Source organism: Truncatella angustata (assembly GCF_020726525.1).
Source record: "Truncatella angustata strain MPI-SDFR-AT-0073 chromosome Unknown BKA67scaffold_2, whole genome shotgun sequence".
NCBI classification, from domain to species: Eukaryota; Fungi; Ascomycota; class Sordariomycetes; order Amphisphaeriales; family Sporocadaceae; genus Truncatella; species Truncatella angustata.
This window is the reverse complement of record NW_025763382.1, coordinates 6262213-6279749: the sequence shown is the minus strand read 5'-3', so window position 1 is coordinate 6279749 and position 17537 is coordinate 6262213. Positions and strand designations below refer to the sequence as shown.

General features: G+C 48.1%; 5 protein-coding genes across 5 annotated transcripts; 3 read left to right on the top strand and 2 right to left on the bottom strand.

The window, feature by feature from the left end:
* Positions 1 to 2138: 2138 nt before the first annotated feature.
* On the top strand, positions 2139 to 4221 carry BKA67DRAFT_591275 (uncharacterized protein; the record flags this gene model as incomplete). The annotated part of the gene is made up of 7 exons (XM_046104691.1): positions 2139 to 2162; positions 2660 to 3010; positions 3048 to 3107; positions 3150 to 3182; positions 3232 to 3352; positions 3458 to 3520; positions 3578 to 4221. The coding sequence occupies 7 exons, from the start codon at positions 2139 to 2141 to the stop codon at positions 4219 to 4221; spliced, it is 1296 nt and encodes a 431-aa protein (XP_045962387.1).
* Positions 4222 to 6254: 2033 nt separating this feature from the next.
* Positions 6255 to 6820, top strand: BKA67DRAFT_533325 (uncharacterized protein; the record flags this gene model as incomplete). The annotated part of the gene is made up of 2 exons (XM_046099679.1): positions 6255 to 6465; positions 6543 to 6820. 2 exons carry the CDS (start codon positions 6255 to 6257, stop codon positions 6818 to 6820), a joined length of 489 nt encoding a protein of 162 aa, XP_045962386.1.
* Positions 6821 to 8663: 1843 nt separating this feature from the next.
* Positions 8664 to 10102, bottom strand: BKA67DRAFT_620330 (family 10 glycosyl hydrolase). The gene is made up of 3 exons (XM_046105473.1): positions 9710 to 10102; positions 9015 to 9650; positions 8664 to 8928 (listed from the first exon to the last, which is right to left on the bottom strand). The coding sequence occupies exons 1-3, from the start codon at positions 9926 to 9928 to the stop codon at positions 8671 to 8673; spliced, it is 1113 nt and encodes a 370-aa protein (XP_045962385.1). The 5' UTR covers positions 9929 to 10102; the 3' UTR covers positions 8664 to 8670.
* A 1295-nt stretch (positions 10103 to 11397) lies between these two features.
* BKA67DRAFT_207283 (glycoside hydrolase superfamily) lies at positions 11398 to 14311 on the bottom strand. Its single transcript, XM_046095463.1, has 2 exons — positions 13643 to 14311; positions 11398 to 13592 (listed from the first exon to the last, which is right to left on the bottom strand). The coding sequence occupies exons 1-2, from the start codon at positions 14216 to 14218 to the stop codon at positions 11619 to 11621; spliced, it is 2550 nt and encodes an 849-aa protein (XP_045962384.1). The 5' UTR covers positions 14219 to 14311; the 3' UTR covers positions 11398 to 11618.
* Positions 14312 to 14951: 640 nt separating this feature from the next.
* Positions 14952 to 17480, top strand: BKA67DRAFT_557296 (fungal-specific transcription factor domain-containing protein). The gene is made up of 2 exons (XM_046102237.1): positions 14952 to 15510; positions 15595 to 17480. Exons 1-2 carry the CDS (start codon positions 15172 to 15174, stop codon positions 17437 to 17439), a joined length of 2184 nt encoding a protein of 727 aa, XP_045962383.1. The 5' UTR covers positions 14952 to 15171; the 3' UTR covers positions 17440 to 17480.
* Positions 17481 to 17537: the final 57 nt, after the last annotated feature.

Sequence of the window (17537 nt, the reverse complement as noted above, 5' to 3'; positions counted from 1 at the left end):
GTATGGTAATACTGTCTTAAGATCATCGAAACACTTGGTCCTATTCAGGCGCTGATCGGCGCCGCCACTACGCTTGCGGCTGATATCAAACCTTACGTTCAAGTAGTGGAAAAGTTGTGGTGAGAGGTGATGGCCTGTGCATTTGGCCTTCAATAGCGCTAAATGTGTTGGACCTTGACTTCTGAATAAGGCAGTATGTTCGTTTTACCTTCTCGCGCTAAGGGGTGGCAGCGCCGTTCAGCCCCGGAATAGGACTAGGTGTTTTGATCATCCTGCACACGAAATACGGTACGTTTAGTAACATGGCTAAGTAATGGTTGCCATTTGAGAGTACCTGTACGTAGTATTATGTACTGCCAAGCCACTTATGCTCAACTCCACTAAGACTACTATGATTAACTAGATCTTAGATTTACCTTAGCTAGGTCTACTAGTACTTTGCTATAGTGCTCTCTTAGTAGAAACACCAATATATGTACCTAGTCTGTGCCGTGAATTTTCTATCTAACAAGGGTAACTCTAATAGGCCTGCTCCTGTAGTATTCACTTTAACGTGATGTAGGAGCTTAGGACCGTCAGTCTGTATTTCCATAGGGATTTAGGCGAAGGATTTAGGCGAAGGATTTAGACCGTGGAGGCCGAAAGCTTGTTTCCTAAAAGACCAACAGCTCTCCATGCCGCTCCTCCACGACACTACTACCGCATGCTCTACATAATACCTACGCAGATGGAAGGCCTCCAGCTATAAAGAAGGGAAGCCACAACAACGGTTACTTACCACTAAGCCCACTGAGCAATGCCTTTAAGAAACTAAAACCGTTACAACCAATCGAGAGCGTTACAAGACTAGCGGAGGCGACCCCCGAACTTCTAGCGCTAGCGGTAATAAAAGGTTCCTGACTCCTTAAACTTGGCTCCCGAGCACCACCATGTAAGTTAGTGTAATGCGATGCACGTGACCTACTGAACTATGCGCTATTAAGAAAAGTGGTGTTACGAACAATGCCATATTGTATTCATGACAGGTGATTAGTGCGTTGCTCCTATAGGCTCACGTATAAATAGTTGTACGACAAAGAAAGCTCAAAGTATAAGGTGTGCGAAGTTCGGGTACGGTTTATAGATGCGGATAATTGATGCTACCGAGAGAATTCTGTCAAATACATACGAGAGCTTGCCCTAATGTAATATTCCCTAATCCCCGACCACGGTTCCAAAATGATAACCCCTCCTGCTTTGTCCTTATTCCCTTACGCACCGTTAACAAAATCAGAGACGACCACTATTCTTCGTATTCCACCGTCCGTGCCGAAGACCTAGATGACCACATTGGCAGCCAGACCCGCCGAGAAAAAGAAACAAGGATAGCTGACGCTAACTCAACGTGACAGTCGAGGTATTAAATAAGGAGCAAGCTAGGTGCCAGGAAACTGATTAATTAAGCAACACTGATCACTGCTAAGCACAACTGATTAAGGAACCATTAATAAAGGGATGAAAGGATATATTAAGGACGGCATTTGCTACTCTACCTAAACAGCCATTACCTTAATAATCAATGTAAACATCTATCTTACTTATATGTAAAGCCTATCAAGTTTTGGCGACTATTCTTCTAAATTCAGTTATACTCCAACCGCATCACTGCTCAGTACCTACAATTATTAATAGTCTTGTATAGCTAGCATATCCAGTTAGCATAAACACCCAACACCCTATACTTCCGGTTCATTTTCTAGCCCCTAGTATAGTAGTTACACTGGACACGGCCACGGTACTTAGAGGCAGCCCGATGGAGGCATAGGTTTGGCTCGTATTACTCGTATTATTGGTGTTATCTTGGTCTTAGGACGGATAAGATCACTTTATTCAGTAAGCCGAAGTACCGTCGATAATACGTGTACGTGTAAGGATAGTAGTAAATGACGGCGGACGGTACGTGGCAGATGGTCCAAATCCGAAATTGATTAATGATAGCAGGCCAACATGATGTCAGCAAACAACACCTCGTCACTTTCAGATTCATCCCACTCCTTTCACCATAAGAGTTTTGGAGGTGGCCAAGCTGGATAATCAATGCCCCTAAGAGAGTTCTGTTATGTATGATACAAGAGCTTGCTCACATGTTACCAAGCACTATGCGCACATACCACCACATAAAGGTACTTAGAGCTTCAAGCAAGAACCTCTCTTTAAAATTAATCATCCACGCTTAGCCTCCATACCTTTCTCAGTTCTCAATCACTACTTAAACCTCGTTAAATGAAATGCATTCTGTTTATTTCTCGATTCTCAAAACATATTATCTTTCAAGCTCTCTTGGAGTGTTTCTATATCTCATATCCAAACCCATCCAAATGTAATACTCTATAATCAAAGTCACGACATCGCCAAGATAAGGTAACAATAGGCGATATCCTCTTATTTACTACATACTTAATAGCCCGAAGCTTTCGTCCGTTGTTGCAAGATGTTAACACCCCCGCGCAGAACGAGTTATAAAATCCTGAATTCGCAATGTCTAAAATTCAACGCCCGGGAGCTCATCGGTTCTAGTTCCACCGATATAGTTATTAGCGGCATTCATTTCAACTTGACAACATTGGAGTATTAGAACTATACACTTTACGACAATGGCACCCTATCCAACGGCTCATAGTGCTTGCTCACCTTCGCGCCGTACACTCCGACCCTCCTCTACCCGAATGGTTTATTCATCAACAGTACATTATGTTACACCCTAATAAGTCCCATCAAAGCCCGTAGCGCCGTAGGTCTGGCATTCGCCGTGATGTTTGCCTTAACCCTAATTTTTACATTCATCAATTTGACCAAGCACGGCAAGTTATATCTACTGGTGGAAAAGAGATTATATCTTATAAGCAGGCGTTGGCAATGGTATTGGGCCATATTCGGGGCTAGCGCCGCCTTGATAGGGCTATTTACCGGCTTCGATGTCGACCGGTTCTACCTCCCCCGAACTTCCAATCGTCTTGAACAATTTCTTCTGGTTTATCCTGCAAATAGGAACTATGGCTCTTGTATAGGAAGCCGTTCGCCATTGGGGAAGCTGGATGGAGAGGCAATACATCAACCCAAGCTCCTTCGTGCTTTCGCAATCGGACCGGAGGGGAATGTTTGAGTTATAGCTGCCGTTATTCTTCTATCTATGGTTATGGACGGTGAGTACACTTAGGCTCTATAATGTCTTCATAACTAATCACACCACAGAACTTCTTTTTGATTATACCTCGAAACTGGGGCAATATTAAACTCCAGCGTTCTCCAAATCAGACTGCCGAGTTTGCTGCCCCAATAAGTACCGATGCCCGGTTCAAAGCAGCAGCATTCTGTCTGTTTATGTATTAGCTCACCATTATTGTTTCACTATGGCACTCCATTCGGCATTATAAGCCTCGCAACCGAGGGTTCTTCAACCGTCTTATCGGTGGCCTAGGTTCTATGCCCTTCCGATTTGTGCTCCTCATATCACTTTCCCTGACAGTCGTGGCATATCAAAGTCTCGCTTCGTAGCAATTTAACTTATTACCCCTCAAGCTGGCCTCCAACCTAGTAGCCATGTACGTTGGTGGATATGCGCCGGCCTTGTTGATTCTGACAATCCAAAATATCGCTGGCCTTATACGGCCCAACGAGGATCAAGCTCTCATCCAGCAGCGTAGGCTGCGCAGTGCGGCTATCAATCAAGAATTGGGTCTCGTACGGAGGCCAGCATGGTGGAAGCGCATAAATGGCGATACCAATACCTTGAGCATGAGGGATCGGATCATGCGCAACGTTCGCGAGGTCGGTGGTGGGCATCCTACCTTGAGAAACGTCGAAGCTGCTGCTGCAACGAGAGCGAGAGAGATAAAGGCCATTGCCGTTGCGGCGCCTATCGAGATGAATGAGATGAAACGCACCAACAGTATCTCGAGCAGCATCCGCACAAATGGGCAGCGACCTCCTCCACCCTACACACCGTATTCTGGTAGGTCGAATGCACGGAGTTCGGACCGGGCGGTGCAGTTGGCCGCAGGGCTGTTGTTTCCAAGTGCATCACCGATAGTGGAATCACTCAACGGTTCTGTGCCAGCGAACGCCATTAGCGGACGAAGCTCACAGCATCGTCCTGGAACTAATGAAAGAAACAGGAGTACCACTAGTGGTGCTTCATTAACTGCTCAGCCTCAGCAGATCAAGAGCATGTTGGATGTATAGGGTTAAACTTAGGACACGGATGGAATGGTGAGATCGACGGGAATTAGCGAGCTAGAACATGTCACAAATTTACGTGTTATGATTACTCTTGCATATAGGGCGTGATTTGGACGGGTCAGTCATTTGGAACATGGGGACAATATGGTCTGGATCACTACATTGAGGGACAGATGCAGATAGTAGCTATACGTATTTTTAATATCAATAAAATAGAAGTCAACCTGCTATCTCTTGCTTGCTCAAGTCCATCCTCTTCCAAACAATAACACCCCTATGCTCTCTTTCCCCCCTTTACGTCAACCTCACTCTAAATCACATATTAGTTAAAGACGAAGAAAGCAAATAATGCCATATCAGACTCTCCCAAGGAGATTCTTCCGACTATCATACCCGCTCTTTAATTGCCTCATACAGTACTTCCGAGTACCGCCCACCCAACCTACTTTGAGAATAGCGCGGTACTGGTGAGTAAACTCAGTTTCGCTCTTTTTGATTTAGAGGCTCTGTCACGGGACGCGGTACGAAAATTTACTTGCTGTATACTCTATGTATTGTGAAAACTCTAAAGCTGAGGAGTTGAGAATTTCTCACGCAACGCGCAGTTAAATACAATGGGGGGTGGCAGTGTGCAGCCTTCAACGCACAGACCACTCAGCATGGATCGTCACATGCTCCACTGTAGCTGTATGTGTGGCAATATGGATGACTATAGATGGCCATAGTGTACGGAGAGCACTCCGTACACTAAGGTGACGAGCTCACGGATCACCAAACTTGGGAAGTGGTGATCACGTGACTGAGCCAGTGGGTATATGCCCACTTTCTGTACACCGATATTCTCTTTTATGAACTCAGACTTCTATATACTACTTGACAGTACCTATACTATCATTTCACGCTTAGAGCGTTACACTTGCGATCCCATGCTCATGCGAGCACCGTATTCACTATCCTATGCTCGAGTAGATTTAGGCTCTTCCTTCCAGTGCATTACACCTGACCTTCACTACAACAGTCCTCTACATTAACTGTAGAAACTGTCATAGTTATGAGTCCGGTTAGCGCTGCGGTTTAGGGCGCGCATTCCATACTGCCAAAAACAGATGAGTTGTACGTACGGCTACAAGAGCCTACGGCGATAGCTGCCCGAGAGTGCGACTAGTTCGTACAGTAAGGCGCATCGCACACACTCGACTCTTCTAAATGGCGATTCTACCGAATAGCGACTCCGAGGGAGGATCAGCGAGACAGCGAGGGAGGATCAGCGCGACAGCGGCCTGAGAGGTGAAGCGGCGCAAAATCCCTGAGCACAAGGAGAGGTCTAGAGTTCGATTCCCTAAGAATGGCCGTTACATATAGCCCTTCCACTGGGGGGGTGCAAGGCCTAGGGGGTGTGTGGCAACGAATATATACCCTGAGATTACCATCGTTCTATTGACGGTGGGCCCATTGTTTTTGAATGTCACAGTATGGCATTATTAGGCCGCAGATAAAAGGTGGCTAAAGAACCATTACGGCTAGAGCACCCTGTACAAAGGCTGCCGGAATTGTTAGAATTGGAATATACTGAAGCGTGCTAGAGGCCGCCGGAGCTACTAGATTATAATGTTTGCCATTCAACGAAACCTTAATGGAGAGTTTTTCACACCGAAACCTCCGTCGAGAAATACCTATTCGCATATCCCGAACTCTTTTTTACGGGAGGTGCGACCGGCTTTATTTAAAGTTTCGCTTCGGTCACTAGTGGTGCAGTTACGGGGTATTGCAGTACCAATTTGTAGCTGCACGGCAGTGCTCGTGCGAGCTTTGTACCTTTTAAGTGCCTCGTAGCGCTCGTAGCAGCGCTACAAATCACGATACTTTGTTTACCTCAGCTGAATGCGACTATCGCACGTCGCAACCTGCTTAATACGCAAATCAGCCTAATGTACAGCCGGCCCGACCTGATTATCTCCTTATTCTGTTGATTGATTCATTACAACGTTCTCAAGTCGATTGGTGCATCACACCAATGCTCCCGAGCCGCGTCGCAAATGTCTGAGGATCGCCAACGCCGAATACAGTCCTGGATCGACCTTATTCAGCAGTCCGTTGAAGGACCTCCTGCTAAACTTATATGCCGTGGTCTTGACGGCGCGGATCCCACCACTGTTCCTAGCGGTCCTGCGCTGACCGACAACCATATGGACATGCCCGCGACGTCTACGGGGCGGAAGAGAGCTATTGAAGACGGAGGTAGCGCAGGTATTGTTACCTCTTCATATGCTTGTACTTGTGCTCTTGCTGGTGCTCTTGTTAGCAATGTGCGATCATCAATGTAGAGCAGCGGACAACACCACGACCGATCTTCCCAATGCGGAATCGTCGAAATTGGCAACCAAAGCGACCCAAGTCAAGCAGTCCTAAGAAGACCAAGTCCATCTTCGAACAACTCCTGAAGCCGGTCAACTTACAAGGCTTTCCTATTGGTGCCCGTGTCCTTGAGAGACTGACAGATGATGTCAGTCCTCTCTACTTGCAGATATACAATGCGACCGAGAAAGAGGCTATCATATCATTCGAGCTCCGTGATCAGATGATGAAGCAGCATGGGGCATAAGCACATTCGTTTGAGACGCCTGACGCGATGGACGGTGCTCGACCAGAGCTTTAGCGGAATACGAGTCTTTATGCAAAGTCATGCCGAAGGCCGCAGAGGCACTGTTCTGAGAGCGACATGAGAACCTGGAATAATCACGTCCATACGCCACTGTTGGAACTGGTCTTCACTTCGAGCATTGTGGCCTCCCGAATATGGTTAGCGATGAGCCATTATTTGCTTCGACACAACGTCAGCGTCCACTACGAGATCGTCACGACCGCCTCGATCGCAGCCGACTCGCTTCCAATGCAGCCAACAGCCGCCAACAGCACGGCCACGGTGTCGACTTATAGTCATTAGTCTCGGCAAAAAGTATGGGTCGGGGTTCCCAGCATCGCCAGACGGACTAGACGACTATATCTAGAATTGACAACTGTGGTGACAGTAGGAAGGTCGACTACGTGCTGGTCAGGGATATGCCAAAGACTGCAAGGCTCCAAGAAGAGATTTCCCGCATCATCAACATGTAGATTGTTGCGGCATAGCTCCCGTTAACCAGACCCACTACCGACCCATCGAGAACAGTCTCACTGTCATGTCAATTGAAACGAAACCGGGGCTCCCTCACCAAGACCCTCTCTTGCAGCTTGGTATATGGACTACGGCCTGGCATAGTCGCATGTACGACCTACGTCGCTCACTCGTTGGCGCTGGCCCGCGACCACGTCTGGTCTGCTAACCCTGATTCAGGAAGTAGAACAAGTTCGGCGAATATACTTCGCTTGTGATATAGGGACGTCCGTCCATGTGCGTGGTCCTATAATTATCGGGACCACGGAGAGCATCACATCGGTGTACGTCTTGCTAGGATCGCTTAGAGCCATCAAGGAGTGGGTTGTGGTGACTTTCCAAGATGTGTTGGAGAAGAGGTTCATGGTGAAAGAGGACCCGTCTGCAACGGAGGCCCTATATGCATCGGAAGTACCCTCTGCCGAGAGATTGCTTGGTGAAGCTTCCCCGGAGTGTCTCCGTCTGTAAATGCACCAGGAGTCTTGTATGCCTTGTGCTCGTGCATCGGTTGTGTTTGATTTCCACTGATGCTGTCTTGCCTTATCTTCTTGATCTGGACAAAGACACGAGGTTCTTGGACTTGACAATGACCTTGAGGTTGGCCTGGGCTTCTCAAAACCTTGTGCTGAGTCGTCAAGGGTGGACATATGTCGGCTGTACCCTTGGCTGGCTTCCGCTGGTTCGAGAGCCGTGATTTGGCTCTGTGGAGTGGTAAGTCCTTTGCCGTCAAGCACTTGTCAAGTATCTGCGTCTCCAATCCCCCAATATTTTGGCCATAAGCTAAAGTTACTGCTGCGGAGTCCTTCACCATTAGATTTAAGTACTATATCATGGGTTTAAGCTATTAGGCCTTCCTGATTTGGACGATCTCCTCAATCGCTGTGGCTGAGTACTTTCGCTGAAAACAGTCCTATTGCTCGCCATTGAGATGAGGATCTCATCGAGAATGTGCATGCCAAAGGAGTCCTACAGTACGGATGGCCTAAAAATAGTGTCTCGCTTAGCCTATGAACAGGGAGCCATGTAATTGTCTATTTGGGAAAAGCCAATACCCTTGGAGCACAGATTCCCGACATTGGAAGGGTGTATTTCTGGGTCCCACGTGTATTTGCAAGTATAGGCTTTGCCAGCGCCTAGGCGCCGTCTGAGTGCACACCGGACTACTCTTCAACATCACCTTTCGTAAGTTTTTGGAGCTCCGTCACTACTCCAATAACCATGACACCAAAGCGCAAGAATTGAAGACGAGTACATACACACACGCACACACATCCGCAGGCAATAAGAAGACGTTATTGTTAATCGTAAATGTTTACGCTCTTCCTGAAGATCCCGCCTGAGCGTCGGTATTTCGGGCCCTTGCAGCCCTGGTCGGTCGTCTTGTTCTCGAAAGCCTCGATGATCCCGTAGTAGGCGGGGTGTTTGGTGAAATTGTCAAACCATAACAACGGGGATCCCTGGCCGGGGAAGGTGACTGGTACCCAGCTGAAGGGGTCGTAGAAGTCCCATATTGTGATGCCAACACAGGCTTCGACTTGGACACATGCTCCGGCAGCCTACATATTGACATGGGTTTTAGCGGTCAACCGTTAAGAAGGTAATGAAAGGAAAAGGAGGGGGAGGGGGTCTGCATGGAGCTTACGGTTTTGTATGCTTGCTTCTGAGCCTCCAGACTCGTCTCATTCACCGGCAACTTGATTCGCACGTCCAGTTCCGTCATGGCCACCTCAACCCCCTCCGCAGCATATGAATTCATGGCCGCAATGGTCTGTTCCAGTGTCGGCGAGCTTCCTACAGCCCAATGCGACTGCATCCCAACCCCGCTAATATTGATTCCCTCTTGCTTGAGCATCTTGACAATCCCCACAGCGGCAGTTGCTTTGCTGCCAGGGGACTCGATGTTATAGTCGTTGTAATACAGCTTGACATCTGGGTCGACCTTCTGCGCCGTGCGGAACGCGAGCTTGATGTAGTCCTCGCCGAGCGTGTCGTAGAAGACAGACTTGCGGTAGGTGCCATTGTCGTTCAGAGCTTCGTTCACAACATCCCAGGCGTAGCACTTGCCCTTGTAGTGTTCCATGACGTGCGTGATGTGGTTGACGATCATAGCGCTCAGGGCATCGGCTGTCCAGTTGGTGGCCCCCACCCAGGGCGCGAGTTGATTGTGCCAGACTAAGGCGTGGCAGCGCTGGAGGAGTCCCTCTTTCTGAGCGATCGATGTTACAATATCTCCTTCGGTGAAATTGAAGACGCCTTGCTTGGGCTCTGTAAATAGCCACTACACCGGTTTGAGTGGTTTGTCGGACTTTCCAGCAGAGGGGTGTACGCTGCTCTCACCTTTTGCCCGTTGCTAGCCGTGGTCTGACCGAACTCGTCCCCGTCCCTGAGGATGGCATCATATGTCTGGTACGATGACTCCAGCCCGGCTCGCTCTCGTTGTCCTGGTGAGTCGGTCGCAGTACCGAAGTACTTGAGGCCAGCCTTCTTGGCGTAATTGTCCAACTGCGCAGAGCACAAGGGCAGAATCAGAGCCAGGAGTGAGGTTGGGTGGACCATCGTATGTCTTTACTACAAACAAATTAAATATCGAGTAGTAAGGAGCCGGCGAATGATATAGTGGCGTAAGGAAGGAACAGGATTGGCATATTAGGACCGTGGCAACCCATTATATGCTGGTATGATCGCTTTTCCTAATTTCTTTGGTATAAATCATCGTCAATTCTATTCTGTATGAATTTTTTGGCCCCACAACTTCGGAAAACTACCGCCAGCGACTCATCACAATCATAATGAATCAAAAACATGAGGGCGACATTAACCAGTAGGCTGATGGCAAAATAGTATTTGATTATGTGTCCGAGATTTCCACCAATCCAATTACAGTTAGCATGCTGTCTGGAAAGCTGAGTTGTGACCCGGGACCCTGGTTGGGATATTACACAGCGGCTAATGGCACCCACCAAAGGACGGCTAAATACAAATAGCCAGGCTATATGCATGTAACGTCGATGTGGGGAAATTCCAGGATCCAAGATTGCGGTTCGCTTATGCTTGATTCGCTTGGCAACCAAGATTGCAGTTCACTTGGGTTTAATTGACGGGGGTAAACGTACAGCCCGCTAGGATCCTTAGCTCATCTTTTACCCCTTTGAGTTAATGATCAAAGTATATAACTTATTATTGGCTCATTCGCCTATCGAAATTTTGTAATAATTACAACAAAATCTAGTAGATAAGATTAGAGACTAGAACGGGCTCCAGGATCCGCCCCGCGTATGTAAAAGTGCTCAATGGGCTATCTCCCATGGCGTATACGAGATAATGCGTATCACACTTCGAGTAGCTAAAGTAGTACCTACCACCGCGTTTATGCATCCACGCAGCCACGAAGAAGCGCCAGTCATAGTCGTCAGCGTTAAGCGGCTTGCCCGTCTCGGGCGCCAGGATAACATTGTCCCGCACGGGCGACGCGAACATCCGCCAAGCGAGTACGCTGCGGCTGTTTGTGGAATATCATGGGACTGCCTGGGGTGTCTGTCGGTCTTGTCCCGGTAGAATGAAGGTCGGGTTCTCCAACTTTTATTCTAATTTACCCGCCTTATCCTTCGATGCGGCACAACATTCATCCCAGTCAATTTGCACACAGGAGTCATCCAGGCCCAACAGCGGTTCCGAGAGCAGGGTCTACAAAAGCCTCGGATCAAGAGCTGTAGGATGAGGGCACTGCCAAGAGCACAACACCATTACAAATCCCTCTCTTTGGCCCACTGTTACGCACCTAAGTGAGATGGGGAAAATGTTTGCCATCCTGCATAAGGTTATTCTACATGGTGATGCTCTGGCTTTTACCGGCCCAGGCTCGTTAGCGCTTGGGCGTTCTTATATTGTTAATGTCCACATAACTAACCGTATCTTTCGTTCCAGTGGCTAATAATAATGGTGCCCAGTCACGCTATGAATGGTGTTCTTGATGTCGGTATTACTCCCCTTGAATACGCATGTATGACGATCAATTTATCAAACGGGTTAGATTAACTATGTCATGGACTATGTCGTCGATCACAGGTTGATCCCGAAGAGAATTGGATCTATTATTTGTAATATCAAGTTAAGTTGAAGATCTGAGAGGTCTACAGCTGAATGGAGATTGTCCAAAGGCCTTGACGCAGAGACCACCTGGCAACAGATTTTCTGCGGCTAGCAACGCATGGCGGACCCTATTCATGGTGGTCTTTAAGAAAGTCTTTCAGTCAACGACTCCGAGGGGCAAAATCGAAATGTAGTCCAGTGGCGCTGATTCCAACCCATCGGGAGTGCCCACAACCTTGAGAACGGCCCCACTTTTGACATCGACATTCCTAAAAGTGATCCTCGTGGCGGTCTGTCCATCAATGTAGGGCGTTGGGGCCTTTCCAAGATTGTACTCAACGTCGCCCTTCCACTTTCCCACCAGGTTGTCATCTAGATATAATTCCCAGGAAGAGTTGCCAATCGCCATGTCGAAGTAATTCACTGCCATATTGTACTTGCCAGAGACGTTTAGCAACGTAGTAGTTGCAGTGCCCTGCGTGGAGTTGCTTGATGTAACAATGCAGACACCCTTTGATGCTGATTCGATAGGCAGAACTTTGTACGGCTTGTAGCCGTCCAGCTGCATATCTTCTGCCTCAATTCTGTATATGTAGTTTCCAACACGGCCCCTCTCATCGGCGATTCCGGACTTGTTGAAGTAAAAGTTAGTGATGCTATCCCTCCACACTATCGAGTGTCCGGCTTGGTAAACCAGATGATACAGGATGTGCTCGTATCGTTCTGCATCGATTAGTCCCTTCAAGCTTTCCCAAGCAGACGTAAACATCTGGGCTGTCGCCGCACCATTGTAGTGGGCATCGTAGATATGTTGGATCACAGTCAGGCCGGACTTGAGTGGCTGATTGTACTGTACGTGGTGGAACCAGAGCAGCAGATTGTCGGGCGTAGTCTCGATTTTCTCGTACCTTGCCGCCAGCTCCGGGGGATACTGTCCCGCGAATCCCGTACCGTTCCATACCGTGCGATCCATGCCGATAGAGTTACCATCAGCTCGCGTCCACTGACCCCAAGGATTGCCATCTTGAGAAGCGGGATTGGGTCCATAATGGGCCAAAAGGATATTAGTCAGGGTCTGAATGCCGAGATTGCCAGTGTAGTTCTCATAAGCAGGCCACGAGCTCATAGATATGGATTTGATGGTGTTGACGACAAGTTCGTCGTGGCCGAATGTGAGCTTTGTCCACGATTCGAGCAGATCCTCGGCAGATAGATCAGGATTCCATGCTAGTCGGCCATACGCGTATAGATTGGACATGGCAGTGTGACTGCCGAGCCAGGTGGTGTTGGTACCGGCGTTGACAACACCTGCGTAGCCCCCGAGCTTTTGATTGAATCGCTGGCCTTTGATGATATCCTTCAGACGAGAAGATTCACTGTCAACCCTCAAGTCCAAGTCAAGCATCTCCTTCCACATCGGAGCCAAATATACCAAATGTGCCTGCTGACCCAAGTATTCTTGGCTAATCTCGAGCTCAATAGCGCTGCCGGTTTCACGAAGGTGGGCGAACAACGGCGAGACCGGCTCACGCACTTGGAAGTCGATTGGTCCGTACTTGATCTGAATCACGACATTGTCTTCAAACTTGCTATCCAGTCCATCGAAAAATTGCACAGCTGCATTGGCACGGTCTGCTTTCCAATCGAGTGTCTGGTTCAAGGTCGTAGAGTCGTAAACAAAGGCACGGAACATGACAATACCGCCATGCGGCTTCACTGCCTTTGCGAACAGATTGGCGCCGTCGGCCAGAGTCCGGTTGTAAGTCAGTGGGCCCGGCTGACCTTCCGCGCTTGCCTTGATCAGATAGCCAGCGAAGTTTGGAACCTTGGTATATATGGTATCGGTAATATCGTGCCACCAATTGATGACCCCCTGATCCAGGGGGTCAAAGGTGGTAAGCCCTCCTAGGTCTCGAGGGGATGAGAATAGTAGCGATATGCCGATCTGGATTCCCCACGGGCGGAAGGCATCTGCAATTCGACCGAGGCCATCTATGTTGCGGTCGCTCAAAAGAGTCGCGTTGGCATTGACGTTGTTGACGACTATTCCGTTGATGCCAATGGATGCTAGAATCCGAGCATATTGGGCAACTCTAGTTAGATCATCACGCACGAAGCCATCCCAGAAGAACTGTATCATGGTCAGCAGCGGGATTTGGATGAAGAGACCACAGAACTTACGATTGAGCTTCCACCATAACCACGTTCAACACTGCCATGTGTTCCACCGTTCATCAGATTGTCCCATTGGTTGACCCATCGTATGGGAGCGTCCGGGTTTGAAGCATAGGCAACTTTGGTATCGACACCTTGAGCCAATCGAGAAAGATACTCGAACGCGCCATATAGGGCTCCCCTCTCATTCTGTCCGAGAATCAAGACTGTGTCTCCACGAATGTCCAAGTAGAAGCCATCATCGATCAGCTGAGGGATGTTCTTCTTATCTGAGGAATAAGCATCCACTGTGCCAACAATGATGGCCGATTCGGAACCGTTGCCGGACTCTCTCTGAAGTTCATGCTGAACAGTGACGTTAAGACCAAAGATACCGCTCAGTCCTGTTTTAATCTCTTCTCCGGCAGTGTATACCGGGCTAGTTTTGGTCGTATTGAGCGAGATGACTGTTGAAGGAAGGCGGCCCTGCCAGCAATTGGCATTGGGGATTGGAGCATAGCGGAGCCAGGCATTCAATCCGTCCTCTGCTATGACGCAGCTGACGAACAGAGTGGCAAATAGAAGACGGCCGATGCTCATCATGGTAGGTAACCCTCGTTTCTAGATTCTTTTTCAAATAATAAAAGGTGAAACTCACATTGAATTGAAATCGCGGGCCCGGGACGCGTAAAAATGATTCCTTTAAGTCCCAGGATATAGAACAATAACATGTGTCGCAATTTACTTTGTTTACAGACTAGTCCCTACCATGTGAGGAGGCAATCCACCAATGGCGTTGCCGCGGCTAAATGTTCGGATCCCAATGATATATACCAAGACAATATTTGCTGGGAATTTCTCCGGCGTACGTTCTTGGAGTCTGCTCTCCTATGTACATACGTACTCTGGGAGGATGCAGGAAAATCATTGCTTTGTCGTTTTACATTCATACGATATTCAACACGGTAAAGAGCCGAAGACTTAAGCGACCAAGATTAGAAATATGAGTGTTGCCATCGGACGGCTTATTTCAGTTATTTCAGAATTATGCAGCTAACAACGCCGTGGGATCAAAAGAACATTATTGGACAAGGTGGCGATTGTCCGCTCCCTGTGACATACTATAAACGTTATGCTCCGGGGGGTTCCACCGGGCAGATGTGCCCTAGTCTAACCAAAACCTTTTAACATTATTTAAGTTTTAGGGAAAGGCTGAGGCAAAGCAGAGGACACCCGCAAGAGGGGAAATTGAATTTGTGGGGGATCCTTGTCGTGAAATCCTTGTCGTGAGATCCTTGTTGTGATTTCAATAGCCGACGGCTAATGAAATATGGATCTCCAACAACTTTTCTCAATTCGACAGCACTGTAAGACTTGGGTAACATGTGCTAAAAGTCGGGGGCTGTCAGGGACCGTCGATACAGCCCATCTTGTTTGAACTTGCACATGGACGGATGAAGGAGTGCGTGCCCATACTTGGAGCGCGGGTTTTAGTGGCATTCTGACGTCTGAGTCGCACCCACGGCTCTTACAAGACTTCGGTATAGGGAAGAAGCATGATATATAAACGTGCGTTATGTGTGTTGCTCTACCTGTTGCTCTACCCTACAATTAGCCTGGTTGATTTATTAGACGCTCAAAAGTCACCCGATACTGCTCTTATCTATCGCGATAGAAATTTCCATCATTTCATCTTTTCCCCATCTTGCTCCGCTACTGGCGGAAACAGCCTTGTTCACGCAGGCTCGTTGATGAAATATCACAACGACGACCAATATTTGACAATGCCTCCGATAAACACACTAGATTATCCAGGTCAACGATCTGACCACTGCAAACCTAGAGCGGCTGTTCAGAATGCCCTCGTAAGATGCGAAACGTGTAAGATGAAAAGGGTACGTTAATTCCAGAACCAGGCTTGCTCCTATAATTCCTCCTTTCTTGGGGCTTCGAGAAGCAATCGCTAAGCTTGTCTTAAGGCGAAATGTGATGGTGGCTATCCGACCTGCGGATGGTGTCAACGTCGTAATGTCCTCTGCGAGTATCGAGACAAAACAGCAGGATCCGGAGCTGGTTTTGGAAAAGGGATTGAGCAACGAATGAATAAGCCCGAATATCTTTTGGGGTCGCTTGAAGATAAATGCCAAAGTGAATGTGGTGGAGTTCCAAATATATCGGGGTCCGACGTCATGGATCCCAGTTTTATAGCTGTCCAGATGATCTGTGATGATTCTGCACCCAACCCCTGGGATAGCAATCTCACAGGGACTTCGCAAGTCGAGAGGGCGCTCTATGTACAGACCCCGTCTGCACACACGATAAGCGCCCTGGGTAAAAGTCTATACTTGCCACCTCTTAGCAATTCTACGAGGTCTAATAGCTTTGAGCCGTCGATGTCATTCGCCAGCATATCGCCCTTAACACAAACATCTACCACGCCTCCAAACTTCACTACACAGGAGTCTGCCTCCACATGGTCGGTATTCCAGTTGCCAGGCCCAGACGCGATACAAATACAGGATCAGCTACTGATTGACGGTGACCTTCCACCTCGCAATATTTTATACACTTTGATCAACCTCTACTTCGAGCACATCAATACGTGGTGCCCCATATTGCAAAAGGAGCCTATTCTCATTATGTTGCTCAGCCTATCTACACTTAATGAGACAGATCAAGTTTTATTACATGCGATCGTGGCAATATCTTTACGATATTTTACTGATACCAGCCTGAATGACGGGAAGAAAGAGCAATACTACAAGGTCTCAAAGGATAAGGTACTGCTTTTCTGCATACATAATTCCTCACTCAAGACCTTGCAAGCTCTGCTGATCCTGGCATTGGATCTCTACTGGGGATGCAGCAAGTTGGGAGGATGGAACATCACAACCATCATCACCCGCACCGCAACTCAACTTGGTCTAACTGTGGAGAACACCTCTTTCTTAGCGTCTCCGTATTCTATATTTCTCGACGACTTGAGGCCGATGACGCTGCCAGATTCGCAAACCTTTGTTGAAAATGAATCGAGACGAAGGCTGTTCTGGATGATCTATATCCTTGATCGATATGTAGCAATGGAAACCTCTTTCGACTTCGCCTTAAATGATGAGCAAATTAGACGAAGGCTGCCTTGCCACGATGAATTCTGGATCAAGAATCATTGGGTGGAAACAAAATGGTTTCAGGCTAGGTATAGCTCTGAAACCCTACCGGACCACATCCCAAACCAGCATGAGAACCTCGGGGCCTTTTCATATCACGTCGAACTTTTTGGTATCCTGTCTGAAATCTGTAGGTTCCTCAAGGATCCCATTGACATCACTTTTGCAGACAGCGCGGAACGATGGCAGAGACGATACGAAGAGCTGGACATTTTACTTATGTCTTGGCAGTTTAGCTTGCCAACAGAATATCGAAACATTTCCGAGAAGCACCTGGAAGCGAGTGATCAGCCGTTAGATTGCATATGGATCATGTTACAGGCGACATATTGCACAGCAACCATTCAACTGCACTCATCTGCCATTCGCCACATTACAAACGGGTCCAGCTTTGGCTCTTTAAGCGACGCAAATCACAGTTGCTTTTGTGCCGTAGAGGATATAGCTACGCTGGCAGTGTCTGCTCTAGGCAATGGCCTGCTCACCAGATTGGGTCCCCCGCTCGCCTTTTCGCTCTACATTGCAGCTAGGCATTTGTTGATCCACGGGCGCGCACTTGAACAAAAGCCATCATCCCAGGCTGCTATCTTAGTCAATACACTTCGGGAGATAGGTCGATACTGGACTGTTGCTGTCCGGTACCTCGAGCTGCTTTAGTTCTAGCCTAGCTAGCATAATCACATTACAATCTCAGTTAACACGTAAGATCAGTTATAGGCGCAGCCGTGTATATCACCTAGAAACTCGACTCAAAC

Bases quoted from the DNA above. Each gene is read 5' to 3' on its own strand.
- BKA67DRAFT_557296 (XM_046102237.1), top strand. From the start codon at position 15,172: ATGATATATAAACGTGCGTTATGTGTGTTGCTCTACCTGTTGCTCTAC. The intron at 15,511-15,594 runs GTACGTTAATTC...GCTTGTCTTAAG, and splicing joins AAACGTGTAAGATGAAAAGG to GCGAAATGTGATGGTGGCTA.
- BKA67DRAFT_620330 (XM_046105473.1), bottom strand. From the start codon at position 9,928: ATGGTCCACCCAACCTCACTCCTGGCTCTGATTCTGCCCTTGTGCTCT. The intron at 9,651-9,709 runs GTGAGAGCAGCG...AAACCGGTGTAG, and splicing joins CGGCTAGCAACGGGCAAAAG to TGGCTATTTACAGAGCCCAA. The intron at 8,929-9,014 runs GTAAGCTCCATG...GTCAATATGTAG, and splicing joins AGAAGCAAGCATACAAAACC to GCTGCCGGAGCATGTGTCCA.
- BKA67DRAFT_207283 (XM_046095463.1), bottom strand. From the start codon at position 14,218: ATGATGAGCATCGGCCGTCTTCTATTTGCCACTCTGTTCGTCAGCTGC. The intron at 13,593-13,642 runs GTAAGTTCTGTG...ACCATGATACAG, and splicing joins GTTATGGTGGAAGCTCAATC to TTCTTCTGGGATGGCTTCGT.